Genomic DNA, 15917 nt, shown 5'->3' on the forward strand with positions numbered 1-15917 from the left:
CCCAAACTTTGTAAATTTTTGGCGACGCCTCATAAGTCAACGTTATAGCGTCCAACTTGAGTATTACTGTCATCCCTTGATTGTTTGTGCATGCATTGACATTCAGAGACGAACGGAAGAAACACACACTTTTCTTAATTAACACTAATTGTTTGACCACTGGGGTTATCAGCTATTGAACATTACCTATAGTTATATCCAGTATAAAGTCCATGAATAGACCAAGTCTATGTGATCATGAGTGTTAGCTACCAAACTCGAATACAGATATGTTATCTCGCCTATCTCCTAATAGTGTATATTTGGGGTGAACATTTTGCCGACGTGCGGCGACTGTTTTATTGGTTTTATCGGTTGAATTCTGGTGTACAGCCGGGATCAGTTTATAACGTTAGATCTTCATTCAATAAATGGTATACTATTAATGATACCATAGATCATGTCTAGTGAGGAACAGACTTCTAACTATATTCCGTTATATGTATTTCCTCACTTTCTACATACTATTTCTTTTGACAATACCTAATCATTGTGTGTACAGGTGTGAGCTTTTATAAAGGATGATTAAAAAGGGACAATAAAGATGCTTGAAGACATGGTCCTTTTCAGGATTTTATAATGCTTCAGCACACGATTGAAAGACGACAGCTGTATAAATATACTGTGCTTAGATGACAACTTCACTTCGATCACTAGTTACTACATAAGTTAAGGTGCTCGTCACAACAAAAGAAAGGTTTGTCACAACATATGCCACATGTAATACTGCACATGTATGTGTTAACAAGTAGTAAAATAGCCTGTGATCAAAGTACGTTTCCATGGCACACTTAACACACGCATCATAAGAACTTGTATACCGGCCCATCGTGAGCTCCCGGGATATCTTCGGCAATGGGATTGTTACTCGCCCGCCGAGATCTACAGAGCACTCCGGTGCATGTTTACGGAGCTCGAGTGGGATTTATCACGGATTCCTGGTGTAAAAAGAGAGAGAGAGGGACACCAACCGATGCTGTACAACGCCGTACGTACTGAGTATGTTTGTTGTGGTCTGTGTTTCTGTGAGCCACCAGAAGTCTCGGCTGCCTGACTGGCCCCTGTGATGTCATATTCTAAATAGATACACAAAGGACGGTTCCAAACTATTCGTGTGAATATATAGGACGAACTAGTACTGTATATGATACGGGACTTCTTCTGTTGTGTGTGAATAGCTTGCCTGTAATCGTAACTAACAGTCACTGGACCAGAAAATTGGAAGGACAAGTAAGCATTTTTACGAATGGTTGAACCATTTTTGTTTAGTCGGAAAGTGTATAGTTCAACTTCACAGCAAGCTTGCGAATCTAAATTTGTTCAAACGAACGGAACAGAGTGTTGTCATAGTCTTGCGCTCGCCGTCAGTTGATCAGACAGATCTTCTTTTCCGTCGATACTCATGAGACGCTGATCTCTTCACCTAGGATGGAGGAAAATTCAGTTAGCGCTTTGGCCACTTCGCCACTTCTTTTTACAAATGATCAGCAATCGTCGAAAGATTTTGGTATAAAGTATCCAAGTCTTAGGGTTGCAAACTTTAAGAAACACTGTAGATATATTCTGATGTGAATTGTTGGAATGTCGAATTGCTAACAAACAGTAAATTGATTTCGCTTACAAGAACCTTCATTCAGGAGAAGAAACTTGATTTTTAAGTCTTTCTCCTTTCCAGTCATCTTCAAAGTGATGTTGGAATTTAAAATGAGTGATAAATTACTAGGTTGTGTAAATCATTTCGTACATTATTGCATTATCAACTAGATATTTTCAAAACCATTCTACAATTTCTGTGACTGGTGTAGCCCGGAACCCAGACGGTTGAAAGGGACCACACAGATCAGGAGCCTTGGAAGAGACTAGTGTCCAGGTCATGATAGGTGACACTAACCTCGGCTTACGATACTCCGTTGTCCATGCCTGCATCCATATCCACCAAGTAGCACTGGTTCACTTGTTCAAAACAGTACAAGGTCGCACCCGAGCCCTACATGGAGAGGAAACAAAAAGATTAAAGCGGTGGAAGACGAAATACATTTTATCTCAAACTGCCCCTTCAATGATCGGGAAAGAAAAGAGCTTTTTAAAGAAGCCTCCAAAACTTACCACAATTTCCAAACATTTACTGAGGAAAATAAAACTAGAACCTTGTTAACCTCCCAAAACCCACTCATTACAAAAAAAGTGGGACACTTCGTCTTCCACTGCTTCCAAAAAAGAAGTCAACCCCAAAAATTCCGTAGTAGTTTTTAGAATAGCCATGTGTTCTACTAGTACTAGTCAACATTGTTAACTCTCACTATCTGTACAGTATACCCTTGCTATGTATTGTTTCATGTTGCAATTAGCCTTCGGGCAAGAACTTGCAAATAAAATTATCATTATTAAACCTTCGCCAAGAAATCTATGTTTCCGTGGATGTTTTTTTACCCAATGGTCACCACGTAACAAGACTCAAAGGTCACTTCAAAGTGTGAACCGAAGGCCACTTCAAATTTACAGGTTACAAACAAACAAACAAACAAATAAATAAACAAACAAACAAACAAACAAACACTCTACATTCATACCTGGTCATAACAGCGCTTGACGTCAGCACCGTTCCCTGACACGTAGATCGCCTCACATTCCAGGCCTTGGACTTCATCATATGTCACCTCCAGGGCAAACGGCGTGTCGAAAGCCCTCCCCAGCACGGTCACGGTGTCCTGTATCACGCGATACACACAACACTCTCCAATTAAGTAAATGGATAGATAAATAGTTTATACATGAATAAATATCCAGGTTGGTATATCAACGTTAAACAAAGTTCTTCTCACACGACCAAAGCTTTTCACCATTCCAACATTTTGGAAGACGTTCTGCTTAACCTTCTTCATGGCAATACTGACAGGTTCTACTTCCCACTGCAGCCGGTAGGTGGCGCTGCAGTAGGAAGGAGGCGGTCCCAAACGTGACTTTGCGTGTTCTCCCCTTCATGGGTCGCCTGTTAATTGTACATGTCGAAAAGAGCTATAGGGGAATCTCCCCGGTACAACGAACATGTATGTACTCTGCATATCGTCTGTCTTTCCTGTCAAGACCACTTACATATTAACTGTTCAGTGAGCTTAACTGGTTTGAGATAACTTTATTTCTTTCACTCACCTTAGGTTTAGGCACTCCAGCAGCTTTCTTGGCTGACTGTTGACCAGTGAGAAAGCACTGGGACATTTGCTCGAAGCATGTCATGATCATGCCCTGAAAAGGGATCACAAAGACTATTGAAGAAGCTTTATAAACTAGGAAGAAGTACCTGGGTAACAAAAAGGCCAGGCCAAAGCGACGAGCAAAATAAGAAACTGTGCTGTATTTACCCTGTCGTAACATTGCTTGATGCCAGCGCCCGTCTCGGACTCGAAGATGACTTCACATCCGACCAGTTCGTGATAATTCAACTCCATGTTGAACGGTGTGGACATGATCCGTCCCACCACATGAAAGGTGTCCTGCACCAAATGATGTACATTTAGAAAATATCTATAGCAAAGCATGCTTATGTTGCATTGATCTAATTAAGTACAGCTTGTTTTAGAATGTCCAAAAAGACAGACATGCTCAAATGTCTTGTAAGTGTTCGACGTACAATTAGATCTCAAGACCAGAAACAAGCATATTTAACGAAGGATGAAAAACGATATTATTACTGCTATTTCTCCAACGGTATTCGATACGTAGAACTATCTCTTGGATATTTTTGGGCTTTTAAACAATATTCAACGAGCTAAAACTCAATATCAGAGGACGCAGATGTATCAAGTTACTATGTATTGCATCACCTTATGCTACGGTCACATTTCCGGTCGGCAGTTCGTCGGAACGAAAAGTATGATATGAAAGACAACAAAACGCACAAAACATGAAAAAAGGATTCATTAGCATAACCTGCGTATATCTATTGATATATACACTTTTATTTTTCGTTCCCGAAAGCAGCCCGGCTGGATCCCGGTTAGGAAATGTGACCGTAGCATAACCTGTATTTATGTCGATGAGAAATTTCAACTGATAGTATGAAGAAAAACACAATTTTTTTTACATTTTCCGTAAGATCAAACACAGACAACTAGAAGAATGAAAAAAAATGTAGCAAGATGCGTCTTTCTTACCGGGGCAGCCGGTTGCTTGGTTGGTTTCTCGGCTGGGATGGTTTGGTCCGTACCTTGGTTCGGCATGGAATAAGTGCCCGTCCCCATCAGAACCAACAGTACCAACACTGCGAACTCCATGACTCTGAAAATCACAGATAACAGGCATTAGGCATGTAAAATAACTCAACGTACGTACTGAGAAAAGCAGCGGGGCGACCCGGTCTAATCTCCAAGCAGATCTATAGGTTGCATAAAGACCGTATCAAACTGGCAGAGGAAGTACGTTTGGATTGCATTACAAGCTCCTTCTTCCAGTTGGATACGGTCTTTGCAATCCATTGGGTCTGGTTGGAGACTAGACCCGGTCTGTCTGGCTGTAAAAGCGAGCCGTGGCGAATCCCGCATTGCATTATAAAGTTAAAGTTAAAGTGACCCGGGCGTCTTGATAAAACGCATCGGGGTGGCGCTCATCTCCATTAGGTCTATAGCCCTTAGCTTGGGCCACACATTTGTACAAGTCACTACAACAGGGGCTGGTCCGCTGGTAGTGATGTGTACCACACTTTTTACCAAATGCTGAGTGCCAAGCAGAGAAAGTAGTATGCACCATTTCTTAAAAGGTCTTTAGTATGACCCGGCCGGGGATCGAACTCACGACGTACCGTATTCAAGGCGAACACTCTACCAACTAGATCATTGTACTATCAAGTATTGAAAAAGCATTACGATTCGTCTCAACCATTACGCTTGGTCTCTAGCTTTTGACTAGACTATAACTATTTACAAACAAGAGCAAGACTCAAGAACAAGTACTAGTATACGTTTTTTTTTAAAAACCACGAAATATCAAGAAACCAGAATGAAATCACCTTATATCTGGTTACATATGGCAAAAGTTTGAGCGTATAGTTAACCGAACCCACGAATGGAAAGAGTGCCGTAACTTACCTTGGATAAAAAGACTTTGAAAACCACAAGTGTGTAACTCTGCGTTGTTCCCTCTGCGCTCCCTCTGACTTAGGCCGGTGACTCCTTGTCTTTTATACCCATTACTGGCATAGATTAGCGCCAGTGCCACTTATCTTGGAAAATCTCTATATTGGTTTTATTGCGTAAATCCTTCATGCTTCTTGTATTTGCCTTGGCAGAATTCCATGGGTGACACAAACCGGGCTTTTCATGACTTTCGGGGCACGTGAGGGACTTACCGGTCTTTCAAGTTTCCGCCCTTTGTACCTCAGTCAATAAGAGGAACAAAACCACACCTAGCATTGCGGTGGTCCGACAAGAAGTGACGTATTGTCTTGGATAAGAAATCCTTACCGTAGACTTTGAACAGTCACACGTCTCCAACCTTTGTACCAAGGCATACGTGCATATAAAGGTACCTAGCACTGCGTTGGTCATAGGAAGTGATGTATTGTTACATATTTGAATGGCACATATTCTAACTGGACAATATATATGCTACCAGTCTACACCCTTCCTACTATTAAAGATAAAGGTATGTTTTACGTGCATAAATGCATGCATCTCTGAGGTGATGTATGCGAAGTATCATGGTCTGGATTGCCCTAGATATAGCCCTCATAACGTAACTGTAAGGGGAGAAGAACACAAAATTAAGTAGAATGTTATGATATTCTAGAATCCAATTGTTTTCTCTGTTTACTGAAATTCAGCACCAACTTTTGACGGAAGCAAAAATAAATAAGGATCCTAAGTCAGGGTACCCTAGCCTGCCTATCGTAGCATAAAATTGCGAAACCATCATTTACCTGTTGTAACATTTACAGGTTCCTGAACAATATGAATGCATTCAGTCATACTCAAGTATGTTTTCATGAGATCATGAGATCTTCAAATTTTTCTATAGCTAGCGACTAGCGATGGAGCGCCGTGAGTTCGAGCTACTGAAATAGCGTCTAGGTTAGGACAGCCCCCGCTAGAGACTTAATTAAAACATTGGCAGTTTGACAACTCCCTGTGTGGCTGTGACGATTGTATTGAAGCCGTCGTGGGGTTCGAAGATAAGGCTCCATGTTTCTTTATTGAGTTCTCTTTTGGTGGTCCCTAATATTCGAAGATAAATGTTTGTTTGATATGTTAACAAAGGTCAATGAGACCCGTAACAAACAACAAAAAAAGCAGGAACAAAGGTCACAAATTCAGTCATGGCCAGGTGAAGGTCAAACAGCGTGCCAGTAGCATTTGTACATGTTTGGACGCTGCCGACATGTCCACAAGTATTTGAAGTCATTTAAGCTCTTGGTTGTGGCAGCTGACATGAATTTTGTATCAGAGAAACAAACGTTTATTTCCCACTGGCTTATCCGGACATCGCACATGTGACTTTGACTTGCTAGTTCATGTTTTTAGGCTCCCTTGCAAACTTGGTCTTTTTTATAGCTTAGACACTGTATCTTGAACCAGTTTGCGGTCAACTCACTGCACTAGTACTGCGCATCCACCCAATGATGAGGATCTAAATAGCACATCTCTGGTCTCTAAAGCCTCCTCTCACTGGACCCAAGGCACGCTGGCGGCGTCGCTGCGGCCTATCGAATTGACAAAGCACTCAACGAATTTCATCGACAAAAAACGCATCTTTTTAAGCTTTGTGTGTTTTGTTGTCTTTTTGTTCATAGAATTACATTTTGAATTATTTTCGCATTATAAAGTCAAGGGTAACACAAATCCAGTTTAGGACGCAGCGACGCCGCCAGTGTGCCGCGGGTCCAGTGAGAGGGGGGCTTAAAACATTGAAATGCGTTTTTGAAAAGAACAAAACAAAACAAAACAAAACATACGATTAATACTTGCCTCACCCTTGACCGGTCACCGGACATTACGGACCTTTGTGGTAGCAATTAATCAAGACGTGGTCTCATTATTTGACATCTTTACTGCAGCTTGGAATCTCTGCGTTGCCGTTGGAATGCCAATGAAAGTAACTCAGTAAAGATAGCTATAGACCTTTTGAAAATGTTTGCTTTTGGAAGACAAATGTTTTGTAACTGTTTGCTTGGTATCTGGATGGCAATGAGACAATGGACATCAAAGTGTGTACGAATCCGGTCAAAATCGTTGATGAGCTTTGCTGACGTCACAACCTGTTGAACTCTTACAGAACTCAATAAAGGAATTGGTCCTTGCTTGACAGTTTTACGGCCAGTGCTAAGCTTGAGGGGCAATGCATTGTTTTGAAAGATAAATCTCTTGATGATGCCAAACTGTCTAAAGCAAATGTTTCATGCTACCACCGGGAAGGAGGTTCACCTCCCACGGGGGTACTGTTTTTGGTTGTGTGTGTTTTGGTGTGTGTGTGTTCACACCTAGAACACAAGATCTTTTTGATAGATTTATATGAATTCTAGGCGGGTAGTTATTGAGGTCCCTACGCCCCCCCCCCCACCCCTCAACAGCATTTTATAGTATTGCAGCACTACAGCTAGGCCGACACTCCCTTTTTGGAAGTCGTGAGGCCATGAGGTAATGTCTATCGACAGCTGGGTTGTTCATGAAAGCTACAAGAAATGAAAATTTAGTCCGAGAGATCGCTCATTGACAAAGTAGATCTCATCCGAGAATTTCTTGTCGATAAAATTCTAAGGGAAACAACTTTCTTTTTTTGATTTTGAAATATTAGAGAAATGAATACGATAGTAAAGTACTTAGTCTCAGTCATATGACCGGTCACCCAAACTCACAGTCATTAATTGACGGTCGCACAAAATTGCAGTCGAAGCAGAGCGTTGTTCCGTTACTTGACAGCTTTACGATTGGTCTGGATATTGCTAAGTCACCGTTGCAGAGTCATGAAATTGTTAAGATATTAGAAAAGTCACTAAGCTGCCAAGTAACGTGAAAACGCCAGGATTAAGTTCTATCCATTGCCATTGTTCGTGAGGTTTGGTGACCGGTCATGATAATTCGCAAAACTCAGTTATCCTTTTTTTTTTAATATATGAGGTCCAGATATACACTGTGTTGACCTCCGATTTGTAAATCTAATACATAGAATATCTCCCAAATATGAAAATTTTGAAGTTTCTGTAGAATGAAAAAGACGAATAAAAAACCTTTCTTATTCTTGACCTGTCACCAAAACTCATGACTGATGACCTTTGATTGTAGAATTCAATCGAGTCGTTTTCACGTTACTTGACAACTTGGCAAAGTGATACAAATGTATATACATACATATCCATGACCCCGTTGTAGTGGTAACGAATTTATCGTTTGAAGATTGATTTGATCATGGTACCTGATTATCTATGGTAGAGCTTTCTGAGATATATTAGAGCAGAGACATTCTATAGTTCAAGATCTCTTATAAGCATAGTGCATCGAAATAGAACATTTTGCAAAAATGGAGAGAAACAAGATCCAGAATGACTCAGTCTTCTCAATCTCGACCGGCTACTCCAGAACTTACGACCGGACCTCACGGACAGTCTCCTTTGTTTGTAGGATTTTAGGCGTTTATACTTAAATTGGCAACTTTATATCTTTTTCTATAATAGGTGTCTCTGCTGTAGGGGCAATGCAAATGTCACGGGACAACGAATTAGCTCATGATGTTTGGTTGTCTTTTTTTACCGTTATCAAGATTAAAGCTAGCACTAGCACTGTGTCTTAAATTGCAAACGTTGCAAAGGTCATGGTTATGTGCAAAAATTAACCCTGTGACTAAGAGTAGACATATTCCTGAACAGTTGGTCTGCCCGGTCACCCGAACGTACGGTCATTGCCGCGCAGAGTTGAATCAAAGCGTTGTCCCTCTACTTGGCAGTTTCACAACGGCTCGCATATCTGCGTTGCTATTGGAAGGGTTTTGAAATTGTCTTGGGGAGATGGATATGTTTCTAATGCTTGACTGCCTGCCTATGTGCCCAGCCCAGGTGGTACTGTTCTCTTGCTGACCTCAACCGCGACTTTATGGCAGAACCTTCGCCACAGCCTCGATGTCTAGATCGAACAGTGCAATGCCGCATATTCGAGCGAGATAACTGAACTCATAGATTTGGGTTGAGATTGCAGACGTTATTCTCGATACACGATACAAGAACACTGTTTCCAGATTCTTTCAGGTTATGATTTGTATTCTAGGTATTTTAGAAGTTCTTAACGTATTTTAGTCAGTAATAACAACGCCGAATGATTTTAACTGTCCAGTAATGTAACATACATGTACTAGTAGTGTGAATGCCATACCAATTCAGGGCCCAATTCTCAGGGCCCTAGCTAATCTGTGCAACTGTAGGCACTGAATAAAATTATTGTTTTTATCATAGATCTTAACCAGTAAAAAATGCATACCCGGCCATAGCCCGCAGCCTTCTACAGACCATATCAAGGTGTTAGTCTTGAGCAGTTATCTGCGGCTGAGAGTTGGTCGGATGAGGTTGCCTGTTAGTCTTTAAAGTCGTCTGCACCACTATAAAGTTTGAATAATGGGAGTCGGGAAAGTCAAATTGTGCTTGCATTTGTTATGGGATCAGAGCAGTGAACTGGATAGGATGGATTCCAGGCTACTCCCACCCAGCGCCGACCTTGGTTGAGGAGTGGCCGGGAGCAAAGTCGTGGAAAGGCCCTGAATGTGTGACAGTGGCATAAGCTGATTCCGCTATCTCTCAGGTGGTCTTCTGTAATGCCTGAATATTCAGAGTAAATTTTTCTTGTCTGTTGTCTTCATAAAATGTGAAAGTTGGAAGAGAGAAATTTTACGGTTATAGATTAGCACAATATATCTGAATACCATACCTCGAAAAGGTGGAAATATAGTTTCGATAAGATTATATTTTTGGCAGAAAAATGTATTGAAAAATGTATTCTCAATGTTGACCGGCCACCCGAACTCACGGCCATTGACGTTCGTACATAACTTTACCAAATCGATGTTCCGTTACTTGGCAGCTCGGAGAGACTAGCTCTCAGCACAAGTGACTCCATTTTAGGGCAATAAAATTGTCGTGGATGGGGGCGTGTCTCTTAATGATGTTTGTTTTATTGAAGATAAATGTTAAGTTTATAGAGGGTGGAAAGACTTTGGACTTCCAAGAAAGTAGGAACAAAGGGAAATTCAGTCGATCCGTGAAAGGTCAAATTGACCTGCTTTGTTCTGATCCCGATAAGAACTAATTTCAGTGTGTTATCAAAATGTCATGAGGAAAAGAATAGCAGTTTGATTGCTGCTGTGCTGCCTTTGCATGGAGGGGTTTTGAAATTGTCTAGAGGTGACAGATATGTTTATAATGCTTTCCCGCCGGACTACCAGCCTATGTGCCAGAATTACATGGTACTTGCTCCTTGATGACTTTACAGTTGCAGGCAGTAAGGTCCTTAGCAACAGCTTCGATGTCTAGATCTTCCCCACAGCCCCGGTCACACATAGCCAACTATGGCCTCCCCACCTTCTCCAGACCATGGATAGGAGTGGGTAAGGTCCTCTGTGTTGGGAGTTTGATGGCGAGGTTGCCTGCTAGACTTTTAAAGTCGTCTGCGCCAGCTGGATATGAATTAGGAAAAATCAAAGTCGTGAAAGTCATAATGTTCAGCTTGGATAAGATCAGAGGAATGAACTGGAGCTAGATCAGGATGGGTTCCAACAAAGCGCCGACCTTGGTTGGGGAGTGGCTGGTAGTAAAGTCAAGGGAAGGTCCCGAATGTGTGACTTACATGTACCCGCTATCTCTCAGATGCTCTTTGACGATATTTGACTGTCTAAAGAAAATGTTACTTGTCGATTTACCTTATAAATGTTATACGTTGAAGTTGGGGGGAAACACCAATATAGATAGCGAATTAGAACAATAAATTTGAATACCATACATCGAAAAGGCGGGAAGTAAGATTTGATAATTATAAGATTTCATTGAAAAAAAAAGTATGAAAGAGAGAATTCTCAATGTTGGCCGTTCACCCGACCTCATGGTCATTGACATTGGCACACAACTTTAACAAAGCGATGTTCCGTTACGAGGCACCTTTCAGGGACTCTGAACACGCGTGACTCCATTCTTAGGGCAATGAAAATGTCGTTTAGGGGGGCGTGTCTCTTTATAGTGTTTGTTTTTCGAAGATAAATGTTAATTTTAGGAAGGTTGGGAAGGCTTTGGACTTCAAAGAAAGTAGAATCAGAGGGGAATGCAGTGCAGATAAGCTTTGTAAACAAATCAACACTATCGACCCCCTTTGGTCACTAGGAGACCATGGATGTGCACTCCGCTAGGCGTCGCTGCGCCGCGGGGTACAGGTCTTGGCAAAACTAAAGATGAAAAGAGAAAAGGTTATGCAGATTGGCATTGATCGCGTCGCAGGACACACCGGAGTTGGAAAGAACAATACCGTGTGGGCAGGCCGTGAAATGCTACGGTCACATTTCCAAGCCGGGGCCCGGCCGGGCTGTTTGAGAAAACAAAGAATAAAAGACGCATATCAAGGATATGCATAACGTATGGTAAGGAATAATGTTCAAAAAGTTTTGTGTGCACATGTTTTGTTGTCTTTTATATCATAGTTTTCGTTCTCAAAAGCTGCCCGGCCTGACCCCGGGTTGGAAATGTGACCCTAGCATAAGCAAGCGTTCATTTTCCATCCGTGAATAGTTCCATCAGGTTGATAAATCAATTGATCATATTCAGGACAAAACCCTATTACATTCTTCTGCAGACGTTTCAACGGCCTGTGAAGACGATAAACAGGTCGTTGAAATGTTCAATTCAAATAATTAATTTCGATGCAGATGTTCATCAAATTAGGCTACTTGGAAAAGACATGAAGGTCAAACTAACTGCAATTTCTTTTAAAAAAAATCAATACTGAAAATATCCAATAAGGAACGGACCAAGAAAGACCCTGCCGTTTAGTGGGATGCAGATGAGGATTCCTTAAAACGTTGGGCAGACAATAACCTGACTAAATCGCGCTCCTAGCGATCCTTCTGACTTACCCGCGAGAGATTGTGTCACTCATGCTAGGAAGACAAGGTAAACAGAGATAACCTTTGTGCTGTTATTTAACGTCCAACTATACAAACATACTGCCCCCACAGTTTGAGCTCAGTCGTCCTCCATACTTTTGATCTGGTCAATCGCCGTGATGGTAAGTGCTCATCATCTGAACCTTAAATTTGCTTTTCCCGTGAAAGATAGCTATAGTACAAGATGACCTCACAATATGCCTTGAAAGAGTGAAATGTGTCTCGCTAAATACACCATATTTCCACCACTGGCCAGTGAGTAGAGCCGTAGATAAGATTACTGCTATGTGACCACTCCCCAATGCGTTCAGTAAACAACAGTGCCGTCAGTCCACTAAAATTGTGACAAATGGCCTTCTCATAAAGTATAGTATGGACATAGTCATGTCTTGGGCCGTTGACATATCTATGGGTCTCTGACAGTCATTTCAACCGCTATTACAGAGCCGTGTAAGTAGGTCAATAACTCCCAACAGGTCAAAGGTCGACTCCACGAACCTCTTGCAAGCTATTGTTCGTTTCATTACTAATTTATAACTCATACAGATAACCACATATGTATAATGAGTGAGAAACGTCAATAATGTGTTGTCAATTAGGGGAATTCCATACTTCTCAAATACGTAATTTCGAGTTCTAAAGTCAGTAGGCATAGTTCGTGAGAAAATAATTGTTGACGAGCGTATGGCGGCGTGGAACTTCAGTTCTAAAGCTGTCTTGTTGCCGTTTTAGGATAAAGAGCTGCTATCCCGGATGACCATGAGAGATGCGACTCATGACGACTTCCAGGCCGTTATGAACATGGCGTGTCCGGACACCTTCCGGGACGGCTTCGACTACCTGCCGGCCAAGTTTCACGACTTTGTGGACGATCCCGACACGGTGTTTCTCCTAGTGGAGGTCGATGGAGAAGTGGTAAGGAGTGCACAGGAAGGACTTTGTGAAGGCGAGAGATAAAAAGGATTTCTTCGGAAGGTTAAAACGAAATAACTCAAGGTTGACAGGAAGAAAAAAAGAAAAAGCGCTAGTTTTCTCGAAAATATCGTCAAATGACAAATGTAACAGTTTGGACGTTAGATTGATATGTCTTAGTTACTAAAATCCATGTTATTCGGGCCTTGGAAAGTTAACGAACACGGTGATAATTATCATATTAACGCATGAATCACTAAAGCTTTGATATTTTCCCCTCTTAGATCTTCCTCCGCGTGACTTTTATGCAGGATGGTGGAGAAACCGTGATGAGTAAAACCTTTCGCGCGGCTAAAAAAGTGCAAGGCAGAGGGGTCTCAAAAACATGCACGTGGGCCACGCTACTTCGCACTGAGGCCAACATTACTGAAATGCGGTCAGGGCGGCTACCCAAACTACTGCATGGCCTGAAAGACACAGAGCGACGCGAAGTCGACAATCTCAACAAAGACATGGGACTTCCCTTCAGGGATAAATCTGTGATTGTAAGTATGGTGTGGCTAGTTAACATTAACCCGCCCTGCTATGTCTAAAGCCCCGGACACATACATACTAGAAATACCAAGGAGGTTCTATTCAATATTTATCAGAGCCTCCTTCAAATCTTGACTAGAACCTCCTTGGGAATACGAACGGCGCCCTTGATCTGAAGTCACGTTACAGCATTGACGTACGCCTTTTTTTTACATTGTCTCCGTAGAATATCATGTACTTTTGCTCAGACGCAGCCGCCGTGAAGGACCAACTGACTGACGCCCAGATCTCCCTCCCCACCCCAGTGCCCTACCAGCCGGCCGACATCCACCGCCTGCTGCCGCCCGCCTTCTCGGCTGCCGTCCTGTCTGAAGGCCTCGTCTTTGTTGACTGGGATCCGCACTATCTTTCTGAATCCAACATGAAGAAGTTTGTAGAAGCGGGCTGCTACATCCTTGTCGACCCGACCGAACCGGTCGCCAACAGTCTTAGCTTTGGCGGGAGTTACATGACTCCCCGAGGCAGGGTGTATCACATAGACATACACTGTAAGGACGAGGCTTTGTGTAAGGCTCATATCATAAACCACGTGAAGAACGCCTATAGCCAGTATACAGGCATGATAACCTTCTGCGTTATGGTGATTGAAAAGGGGCTAAAGGATGTAGTGATGAAGTTTTGCGTCAAGGATCTGCCTTTCAAACACCTTCCACATGACCATACATATGTTCATCACGACATTGATCTGAAAGGTTGGCAGAATGCAAAGAATGCCAGACCTGTTCCTAAGTCCAAATACTGAGGGCAATATTCAAATGTAGTCAACAGAATGCTTTCAATTAGGTTGGATTATCTGTTGTAAACGTATGGCAACTGTAACGTTTATCCAGATAACCTTTAAAATTACTACCTCGCAAAACGAATGCTCCTTTCAATGAGGATATCTTATGAATGACGTCAGTGCGCTCATCAATTTTGTAAAGAAGATTTTTCCCTCCGTAGATTGGTCAACATGACGAGAAAGTACCAAAATGGGAAAATATGTCGTGTCGTAGTCTCAAAGGCTTGATTGTACTTGTAGAAGTGACACTATTGAATTAGCCGTGACTGTAGTTGTAGAAGTGAAACTAGTTCGATAGTTGTAAAATTGGCACCAATGTAGTAGCAATGAATGTAGTTGCCAACGCGGTTAGTGATACCAGTCTACCACACTCGTGTCACCTTGTGCACTTTTTGAATACAGGAATATAATGACTTGTTAGTTGTGATACCGTGTTTTCTTTGTTGCATTAGCCTGATTTTGAGTCTGCAGAGGATGCCATCCATAAAATTTACCAGCAATGATTTTCTCCATGGAGGCGACGAAATTTAACGTAGGGAGAAAGCGACCAAAGAGAAACACAAGAAACATTTAAAACAGACAACGTTATGAATAAACCATAAATCTAAGTGAAGCAGTCATCCTCAATTGAGGCTGGAAAAACACAGTGATGTAGCTAGTATTGCAATGCGGCTTTGCTACGGTTAACGTTTCCAGCAAAACAAGGGATACTGGCTGATGAAAAAGAATGAAAAGGCTATTATAGAAGACAAAACAACAACTTCTTAGTTCACTGTCTAGTGTGATGTGTTTGTTTGATAAATGTACACATGCCCCCCTCCCGTCTCAGATGGATCATGCTATATTTAAGGTTACCAAATATGGAGCAGAGAGCCGCGGGGGTCACAGAGGTCAAATCTGTTTATATCTCTCTACAAACGGACATAAGGAGGGGTAAGTCCTGTCTACGTACGTGTTTTGGTTTTGTTTAACACAGCGACACTCCATCGGTTCAGTCTATAACCGTTTACGATCCACACATGCAGTACACACTGTATACCAGAACTCGGGCATCATACACACAATGAGTTATCATACAAAGCAAGTGTTTTATAGGACGTTGTAGTCAACCGATGTGTTGCTATCATTAGCCTTGTCAATGGCCATTGTTAACATGTCGCGTCGCATAGGATCAAAGACGCAGTGTGCGATTCTTGACATGTCTTGATTTTTGGTAATTTCAACTGTTGCCCCGCTGCTTAACATGACAATTTAATATTTAAGAAGATAAGATTAGTTCGGCACCGTCTATCTATTTTAAATCTTCCCCCGAACACACAAAAATTGGATAATGAGAGGGGGTGTCGGGTGGTGCTCCCAGGGAGGCGCTATGAACCTCATGTGTACTTCTATCCAAGTATAAATGTACTAAATCATCAGGGACTACTTCAGTCCAATGATTGGCATGATTGGGTGCTACCTTGTATAGGACATT

General features: G+C 41.9%; 2 protein-coding genes across 2 annotated transcripts; one reads left to right on the forward strand and one right to left on the reverse strand.

Annotated features, from left to right (window-relative positions):
- Nucleotides 1-599: 599 nt before the first annotated feature.
- LOC136425262 (uncharacterized) lies at nucleotides 600-5254 on the reverse strand. The gene is made up of 7 exons (XM_066414086.1): nucleotides 5121-5254; nucleotides 4191-4314; nucleotides 3399-3530; nucleotides 3190-3282; nucleotides 2610-2747; nucleotides 1931-2026; nucleotides 600-1462 (listed from the first exon to the last, which is right to left on the reverse strand). The coding sequence occupies exons 2-6, from the start codon at nucleotides 4308-4310 to the stop codon at nucleotides 1937-1939; spliced, it is 573 nt and encodes a 190-aa protein (XP_066270183.1). The 5' UTR covers nucleotides 4311-4314; nucleotides 5121-5254; the 3' UTR covers nucleotides 600-1462; nucleotides 1931-1936.
- A 7639-nt stretch (nucleotides 5255-12893) lies between these two features.
- LOC136425518 (probable N-acetyltransferase 16) lies at nucleotides 12894-14863 on the forward strand. The gene is made up of 3 exons (XM_066414395.1): nucleotides 12894-13071; nucleotides 13353-13613; nucleotides 13829-14863. Exons 1-3 carry the CDS (start codon nucleotides 12910-12912, stop codon nucleotides 14402-14404), a joined length of 999 nt encoding a protein of 332 aa, XP_066270492.1. The 5' UTR covers nucleotides 12894-12909; the 3' UTR covers nucleotides 14405-14863.
- Nucleotides 14864-15917: the final 1054 nt, after the last annotated feature.

The sequence above is a fragment of the Branchiostoma lanceolatum genome, chromosome 19 (genome assembly GCF_035083965.1).
Source record: "Branchiostoma lanceolatum isolate klBraLanc5 chromosome 19, klBraLanc5.hap2, whole genome shotgun sequence".
Classification (NCBI taxonomy): Eukaryota; Metazoa; Chordata; class Leptocardii; order Amphioxiformes; family Branchiostomatidae; genus Branchiostoma; species Branchiostoma lanceolatum.

Bases quoted from the DNA above. Each gene is read 5' to 3' on its own strand.
- LOC136425262 (XM_066414086.1), bottom strand. From the start codon at position 4,310: ATGGAGTTCGCAGTGTTGGTACTGTTGGTTCTGATGGGGACGGGCACT. The intron at 3,531-4,190 runs GTAAGAAAGACG...CATTTGGTGCAG, and splicing joins CCAAGCAACCGGCTGCCCCG to GACACCTTTCATGTGGTGGG. The intron at 2,027-2,609 runs GTATGAATGTAG...CTCTCCATGTAG, and splicing joins TCAAGCGCTGTTATGACCAG to GGCTCGGGTGCGACCTTGTA.
- LOC136425518 (XM_066414395.1), top strand. From the start codon at position 12,910: ATGACCATGAGAGATGCGACTCATGACGACTTCCAGGCCGTTATGAAC. The intron at 13,072-13,352 runs GTAAGGAGTGCA...TTCCCCTCTTAG, and splicing joins TGGAGGTCGATGGAGAAGTG to ATCTTCCTCCGCGTGACTTT. The intron at 13,614-13,828 runs GTAAGTATGGTG...TTGTCTCCGTAG, and splicing joins TCAGGGATAAATCTGTGATT to AATATCATGTACTTTTGCTC.